Source organism: Limanda limanda, chromosome 11 (genome assembly GCF_963576545.1).
Source record: "Limanda limanda chromosome 11, fLimLim1.1, whole genome shotgun sequence".
In the NCBI taxonomy this organism is placed as follows: domain Eukaryota; kingdom Metazoa; phylum Chordata; class Actinopteri; order Pleuronectiformes; family Pleuronectidae; genus Limanda; species Limanda limanda.
Genome location: NC_083646.1, coordinates 12542892 through 12551451, shown reverse-complemented (window position 1 = coordinate 12551451; position 8560 = coordinate 12542892). Strand labels below are relative to the sequence as shown.

Sequence of the window (8560 nt, the reverse complement as noted above, 5' to 3'; positions counted from 1 at the left end):
TCCAATAACATGGAGCTAGCAGCTGAAAGACTACATATTGTGCTACTAGTGTTGCTAATATTTTATTATAAAAATAAATAAATTACAAAATACAGCACAAAAACATAGAATACAATCATCACACTACAAACACACAGGGATTAAAAACACAGAGTTTTGTTTCAGTGTTTCCCTTATGATCAGGCTTTTTGAGTCAGTTAATGAAAACATAACGTTATTCACAAAAGTCCTTGTTTGGTCTGCAGGTCTGTTCAAGGTAAGTTGGTGAAGGTTGAGTTGTTATTCTCACATGGGTTTATTATATAATCTCTTTTTAAATTACGATTTTGAGACATATTAAGTGTTCCATTGTTATAGCTTCCCATCCTGACATTAGAAATCACAACATTAAGTGCGTAAACAAATTGGTAAAACATTACAAATGTCTCCAAGTTGTTACCTATGGCTGACAAGGATTGCATGAGAAACAAGTTTTCAAATTGTGCAATAACTTGGCATCACATTCCGAATCCAACCTGTTGCTTCCTGCCAGGTATCTGTTGGCACCTCCAAAGACACTGATACAGATTTGGGATTTTCTCTAGATTCAAAGGTTCTAAATCTTTCAATTTAAATACAGTATATCTCCCACCCCGCCCCGTTCAGACAGTCCCTCCCCAAACCCCAGCAACATCCCACCGTCTGCGCGCACGGACTTTCCTCTCCATCTCCTCCCTCTCCTCAAACTGGACGCACCATCTCACTCTCCGGGAATGGGATCTTTACTGGGTTCAAAGAAAAACTTCCAGTTCTTTCGAGTTTACGCTCTGGAGAAGTTACTTTTCAAACTGCAGGGATAGTTGTTACTGCAGGGTGTCCGCAGCAAAGAAGAGCCGCCGGCCAATGATCTCCAAGACGCACCAGGCGTTCTCTGACTGTCAGGGAGAGTTTCAGATGCTGGGAATCAGTGCAGCACCACAAAGGGGTCTCGAGTCCGTTTGATTACGCAGAAATCGTCGCAGTTTCATTCCTAAGTTAATGCGAGGCGTGCGTAAAATACTTGTGCGTAAAGTTGGAGCTGTTGCGCACGTTCCAGTGTTAGTTAAAGTGGCGCAGCGCGTATAAAAGACAGATACTTTGCTTAATATCACATCTGTGCGACGTGTTAACAACTTTGCAGTCATGGCAAAATGGTTCAGAGATTTCCCCATCAATCTGAAGAACGGAAGCGAAAGGGTCCGCTCGGCTTCTGAATCAGGTTCTCAACCTCGGACCAAACCTTCGTTTTCTCGAGACAGTTTGAAAGTTAATCAAAGAAAGGATGGAGGAGTTGGGGGGTTGTTAGCGGGGAGAAACAGGAAGAATTCGGCTACGGAATTGGGTCGTAACAACGCTGGGTCTGGTGGGACCGTCTGGGAGACTCTCACTTATGGGAAAGGTCGCAAGAACTCCAAGATCGAGGCCACGGGGACACCAGACGAGAACCGCCAGGTCAGGACCTCGAGTCTGGCGCAAGCGTACATCAGCAGGATGATTAAAGTGGACAAACAAGACAAGACCCCCAAACTCAACGGGATCAGTGAGAAGAAGCAGCCGGACAACGAGAAGAGGTCTGACATCAAGACAACGGTGAGTAACTCAAAGAGATGGAACCATAGTTAATGTAAACTCACGTTTTGATCTTCATATTTCATTTGCTAGAATCAAACCATGAAAGTCAGAGGTGGTTTTAACAGCATGCAGGTTAAGAGTCAATTAACGGCTGTATAATGTAAAATACAGATTTCACACTGGGGCTTTATGTCAGTGCCTCTCTTTGTGTCTTCCCTCCCCACCTCAGTTCATAAACCTGTATCCAGTTTCCATCACTCTCAAAAGAACACAATGCAGATTTACTACATTGTGCGACATCAAACAGGCAAACACAATGCACTGACCTCTTTGCACAAGCATTTCCGCATGTCCCTCCATTGCCTGTCACTCAGTCATGGACACCACACACGCACATGCACGCACACACAACACACACACTGTAGCGTATCAGATCCCTCTCCCCCTGTCGACTCTGTTGTCTCCAGGTGAATGTAACATCTGAATAGGCCTCTGCATTGGGTTTATTTTCCTTTCTCACACACAGCTGATTATCCTGGAGGACTACGCCGATCCTTTCGATGCAGAGAAAACCCGGGAGCAGAGGGAGGCTGAGAGAGCCGGAGAGAATGATGGGTACATGGAGCCCTATGACGCCCAGGTCATCATTACAGGTGAGGTCAGGGTCATCACAGCAGTTACATTTAGAGAAAGATGTTGAAGACAAAATATCCTTGAAGCAAAATCAAAACTGCATATTCTGACGATGGTGCCGTTAAAGTAAATGTTTGACTTTACAAATGCACACGAGTGCAAAACTGGATTATATTCAGGGACACTCTTCACACATCTCTGCACTCACACTATCTCACACTCGTGCTAACTGAGTTTTAAAGGGACACAGAGACAGGTTAGACCCTCAGTCTCTGCACTAACTTCCCTCCTGGCTGGCGGCTGCTATAGGAACAGTATTGTGCAGGGACAATGGGTGCAGCTTCCTCTTCCAACTTCCTGTCTCCTGCCTCTGTTTCCTTTGCCCCATTCTCTTGATAGGAACTTGGCCCCAGTGCCCCCCCTCCCCTCCTCTCTCCACTCACACACACAATCATAGACACACATATTCACACAATACTGTAGTGTCCCGTAAATCAAAAGACCCCCCCCTCAACCTTCCCCATAACCTACTAACCCCCCTCCACCTCGACTCCCCTCACCCTCTGCCCTTCGCTCAATCACTTCCCAGCAGTCAGGAAGTGGCCTGGTCAGCCAGCCAATCAGCAGCTGTGTTGACCTTTTCTTCCTGTAGGTCCATTGTTTGGTCACACAATAGTGCAGACACGCAGGCTACCTGTCCGACAGCAGGGAAACACAAGTGAAATTCCTAAAAACTTCTCATAACAAGCACAACCTAGAGGGCACCATGCATCAAATGTATTTCAAGAAAACATGGAAAACTCAAATAAAACCTGTGACCTGTTGGACAACTCTACCAGTACATAATGTCAATAAAAAAGGCAAAATTTAAAATGTCCTTTTTTAATTTTGTTTGAACACCCGTTTAGACATTTCCCCTTTTCTCTTTCTAACTGTGACAATCAGGACACATCCTTTATCATTCATCCCCTCAGATGCATTCATTTAAATGGGATATTATGCAAATTAATACTGAGATGCTTGCAATAGGTACATGTCTGGTCACAGACAAATTTAGGCAATTAATATGTTTGATGTTAGACTAGGATCTATATTTTACAGGTTAAATAAAGAGAATGCATATCAGGGTTACCAAAGGCCTCATCGAGGTAGAGTTCAGTAATGTAATATAAGATCAGACAGTTATTCAATTTGTCTGAGGATAAGTTTATTATCTGATAAGTTAATCAGAAGAGGAGACTGACTCAGCTACCAGAAAAAAGTGACACAGTGTTGACACCTGTGCTTTTCTAGTCTTGATGTCCACTCCAAGTGCTTTACAGTTTTGCCATTGACACATTCACTCTGACACTAACTCACTAAAACACAGCTGTCAGGAGCAATTTGGGATTCAATGTCTTGCCCAAGAAAAAATGTGGATGGAAGTGTGCCAAGGAATGAAGGGGCCAGGGATAGAGCCACTGACATTCACAGGGGAAATTACATTTCCTTCAATTTAGAGGCCATTTGTTCATATAAAAATATAAAAACCAGGAAATCCCCTTTTGGATCAAGACACAAAGAAAAAGTTAACAAGAGAATGTGACATAGCTTTGAGTCCTTTGGACAAAGTTTTTTCTATCTTTATATGAGGTAAAATGCTACATTTGAAAGCTGTTAACCAACTAATCCTGTGACCTTCTGCTGTGTAGAGGTCCGCAGACGTGGCTCCAAAGACCTCTTGAAAGTCTGTGTCCTGCTGGACCGCGGCAACAGAGAGAGGAAGGGAGAAGAGGGGAAGCCCTCGCCTCCAAACATCTACGACACGCCATATGAGGGCGGACTGGAGGGCGAGAGCGAGGGGGTGTGGATCCCTGTCACACGGCCGGAGTCTGACGTCCGTCCCGCCGGAGAGTACGAACTGCCCTGGGAGTGGAGAAAGGAGGACATTGTCAGAGCGCTGTCAGGTAGAGAGAGAGAGAGAGGGATGATGGGAGGGGCGGGGATGGGGAGGAAGGATGCCACAAGCTTTATTTTCACTGTGATGCCACAACAACTTTGCGTTTGCTTCAGAGAGGAAACACAACAATCCAGCTGAATCAATTTCCAGAGACATGTTTACTTTGGTTGCTCTGGTATGCTTTGATAGAATTCTGTTATGGAAGCTTGATATTGTCTCTTTTGCTTCCTTCAGCTCAATTCGAGGCCGTGGATTGTTCTCCCACTAAAGAGAACAGTTCGGCCTCCAGCCGCCAGCAGCAGCAGCAGCAGCAGCAGCAGATGCAGATGCAGCAACAGCACACCCTGAGACAGAAGAACTGGAACCATAAAACCCTCATCTGCTCTTCTCCGTCCTCCTCCTCTTCTCCCACCTTCCCCTCCTCCCCTATCCTCAAACTTTCCCCTTTCACACCCCCGTCTCCCTCCTTCCCCACCCTCAAACTCTCACCTTCATCCAGCCCCATTAAACCTTCACCTCCATCCCCTACCTCCCTCTGTGCCCCACTGGAGGGGGATGAAGCTAAAGTGGACCCCGGCCTGCCCCTGGAGAAGCAGAGGTAAGAGAAGAGAAAACATTGTAGCTTACAAACTTGAAAAGACTGGCACACAGAAACCTACTTTATCTAGTTCATCAGGCAAATGTGAAAAATTATGTTTAACTTCACAAATAGTGATATAGAGAAGGTATTTCTGACAACACAATAAAGAGTAAAATCCACCTAAAAAATGTAAGGAATTATTCAAGTTAGCTTAACTACTTTTATTGTTAGAAAGAAAATCATCTTTGAGAAAAAAAATATAACATGTATTTAGACTTTTTATTGGATCCATGTCCCATCCACTAAAATTAAAGAGGTAGGATGTATAACCCACACTTCAGCCAGCCACCAGGCGGTGATCGAGACGCTTTGGCTTCACGTTTGGAGAGCCATCAAATCGTCCATCTTTATTTACAGTCAACGATTTAAAGAAGTAAGAGCTGACATATTATATAGTAGTAAACAGGTCCTGGCTATAGATCCAGGCTGATTTTGGCTAAATTCCCACAGTCCAAATATACTTAGGTTTGACAAACTGGAAACTTGAACACATCCACTTGTCAGACTTTAAAGGTCTGTTTGTATTTTAGTATGTTGATTGATCATTGCCCTTTTATATGCTGGCATGAGCTTTAGCGCCCTGCACAACTTGCAACAGGATTAGTGGAGCGTCGCCTGCATATTATTAATGCTGATTAAACTATTATAACAAATACAAGCAGAGCAGCACATTTAAAGAATAAGCATTTTTCTAATAAAAGGGATAGTTCATCTAAAAATTGCCTCGGTATCTACTCACCACTCTGCCGATGGAGGTGTGGGTGAAGAGGGAAAAACAGCGCCCTCCTCAGTTTTGGCTACAAATCAATTCCTCTGTGTAAAGTTGTAAAAGCAATCAGCAGATTTTCCTGATGGTCCTCTTGGCCAACATCTCATTTGTATTTCACACTTGGCACTATAGACATTTTTAAGTGAAATTGAGTACTTATTAATGCAATCATGAGCCAGCAGCAGCCCATGAGGTGCTGAATATAAATGCTGGAGGAAGGTGAAGCTTGATAGAATTGACCACAGAGTCTCATTTAAACCGTGAATCCCTTCTCCTCATGTTGTGGCCTTTCTTTTCCAATGGAACTCACTCAGAGCTCAGAGCATGCTCACATTGTTTCCTCTCATGTTGTGGCTGAATGTCAGTGTGTTTAGCCTCCCAGCTTCAAGGCCAGATGTTTATACAGGGCTCTCGCCTGTAGCCAGCTGACAGCTTGTCTCCCTCATAGGTCTCCCATATTTATCCTTATTTATCTCTTTGCCCTCTCAAGTTCCCCTTTGACCCTGTTAACCCGTTCAGTCCACAACATACAACCGTCTGCCTGATTTACGTCCAGGCCAAACCTTCTTTAGCCTTTTCCGATCCTCCCGTCACTCTCGCTTTCTTCTCTCACCATCATTGCCTATCATTAACTTGACATCTGACTTGTCTCCATATGTCAGCGAGCTATATGTCATTGATCTGCTGTCTCTCTGTGCCCCCCCCCCCCTCCCCCTCTCCAAGCTGGTACCATGGCAGTGTGAGTCGGCAGCAGGCTGAGGCTCAGCTGCAGCGCTCCAGGGAAGCCAGCTTCCTGGTCAGGGACAGCGAATCAGGAACCAGCAAGTACTCCATTGCTCTGAAGTGAGTGTGGGGATGTGTATGAATGTTTGTTTATGACATTTATTTATGGTTCTTCAGTTTGTCCATAGCTCTGTATTAGTGATATTTGTAAAATTATTCTCCATTTAATATCTGCAGGTGTAACCGATATGTTATTTAGGCCTGATTTGTGCTCTTTTTACTAGACACAGCATCGGGCATTACAACCTGTAAGGCATTAATGTTAATGCATGAGAATTTGTGCTATACTTCAGACAACAAACTAGTTCACTAGGATAATCAAGGGAATCCTGTGTTCCAGTGTGTGTGTGTGTGTGTGTGTGTGTGTGTGTGTGTACTTGTGTGTACTTGTGTGTACTTGTGTGTGCCTGAGTGCTCATTTGTTGGACACTGCTCATTTATTGGATCGTCCACATCATTAACCCCATTTACACATCCACTGTACTCAGCAAGTCTAATTTTGGGAGAGACTGATAAGAGAGCAGTTTCTTTTAAGTTACAACGTGCACATTATGCCCTTCAACGTCTTATAACTCTCAACTATAACTATTGATGAGTCCCTAACTTGCTTCACTGACAGTTTTCTTTGTGCCTTGTTCCACCAGGACCAGTCAGAGCTGTGTGCACATCATTGTAGCCCAGACCAAGAGCAGCAAGGGCCTGGGCTACACACTGAATCAGAGTAGCTGCATCTTCTCCAGCATCCCCGAGCTGGTCCACCACTATTGCACACACAGACTGCCTTTCACTGGAGCCGAGCACATGACCCTGCAGCAACCTGTGCCCAGGCCGCACTGACCATGCATAAAAGGACAAACACACACACTGGAACACACGCATACCATGCACAGACACAAGCACAAGAACGTATGACACATTAATGCACAACTTCACACATAATGCATGTGTACACATACATGCATACTCAAAGATGTGCTGCTTTGGATTAAGAAGTTTTATTTAAGGTCTCCCAAGTGCTACCTAGTGGTCAAAATTGGATACTACAATAAATACGTATCACATTATTATTGTTTCCAATCTGAAATAAACCCACACGCACACACACACACACACACACACACACACACACACACACACACACACACACACATACACACACACCACCCTGTACGTAAAGTTACAGAAAAAACATATATTTTTCCTTAGTCTGCAACATTTTGTTGTCCATTACTTAGACAGATCGACTCTCTACCCTGTAAACGCATTCATTTGAGTAATACCTGAAAGGATGCACATGAAACACGGCTCTTACTATAGCCAATATAATAGTATGAGTAAATGGAGACGAGGGCGTATAACTTCCTCTCCAGATGCCTCTACACCGAGGTGCTGACATCATCAATTAGCACCATTCCATCCTGTTAGGTCTTGGTCTGTGGGATCGATAGCCCTGATTGGAGTATATTCATTCATCCATCTGACACGTCAGTCAGTTTATTGATCTACCCTGAAAATCAGGCTGATTTTCCAACCGCTCTGTCTGTCAAGAGAAAGAGCTTTATCGATCAGATGATTAGAACGAGCGTAGAGGGAGGGGTGATGTAACATTACTGTATCCATCCGGCAAAATTGTTTTAGTGTGTGTCAGTGTGCAGATAAGTGCACCGACATTTGGCCCATTTACTGGCCTTCAGTGTAATCTGAATATGAAGAATTTGTTATTCAAAAGATGTCTTATTGTGAATGCACCCCCAAAAAAATGTACCTGTTGTATGCATAAATGTTGTATGTATGATTGTTGGGTCGACCGCACAGTGATGTGGGCCGTTTGTTGTTGTTGTAAAACATTTATTCAGTAAATAAAATAAAATTCATATTAACTGAAGACAAACAGTGTTATTAATAGACGTGCCTGCAGCAAAAAATCAAATCTGGGTCCAAGAAAAGCGGAAACTGAAACAGAGATGAGAAGCAAACTGGAGTGATTCTGTGTGCTTTTCTCTTGGAGCTGTAAAATCATTGACCTGAGTGTGAAATCAATTACAGTTACACACATCCACACATATGTACACTCACACTTTTGTCATCAACAAATCCCGACAAACCTGAGCACACAGAAGCGCACATACACAATGCATGCATAAATAGTGAACACACAAATGGCTCTTATTCACACAACCCAAACGTCGGTGTATTTAAATCCTCT

At 43.8% G+C, this 8560-nt stretch overlaps 1 protein-coding gene across 1 annotated transcript; it reads left to right on the top strand.

Annotated features, from left to right (window-relative positions):
• Window positions 1–715: 715 nt before the first annotated feature.
• she (Src homology 2 domain containing E) lies at window positions 716–7457 on the top strand. Its single transcript, XM_061081070.1, has 6 exons — window positions 716–1608; window positions 2117–2243; window positions 3915–4169; window positions 4397–4760; window positions 6295–6414; window positions 6999–7457. The coding sequence occupies exons 1-6, from the start codon at window positions 1162–1164 to the stop codon at window positions 7189–7191; spliced, it is 1506 nt and encodes a 501-aa protein (XP_060937053.1). The 5' UTR covers window positions 716–1161; the 3' UTR covers window positions 7192–7457.
• The last annotated feature ends 1103 nt before the right edge of the window (window positions 7458–8560 follow it).

What these genes read in the sequence shown, in the direction of transcription:
- she (XM_061081070.1), top strand. Translation starts at nt 1,162, where the DNA reads ATGGCAAAATGGTTCAGAGATTTCCCCATCAATCTGAAGAACGGAAGC. An exon ending in CGCCCAGGTCATCATTACAG is followed by an intron (nt 2,244 to 3,914) that starts GTGAGGTCAGGG and finishes TCTGCTGTGTAG; the next exon opens with AGGTCCGCAGACGTGGCTCC. An exon ending in CATTGTCAGAGCGCTGTCAG is followed by an intron (nt 4,170 to 4,396) that starts GTAGAGAGAGAG and finishes TGCTTCCTTCAG; the next exon opens with CTCAATTCGAGGCCGTGGAT.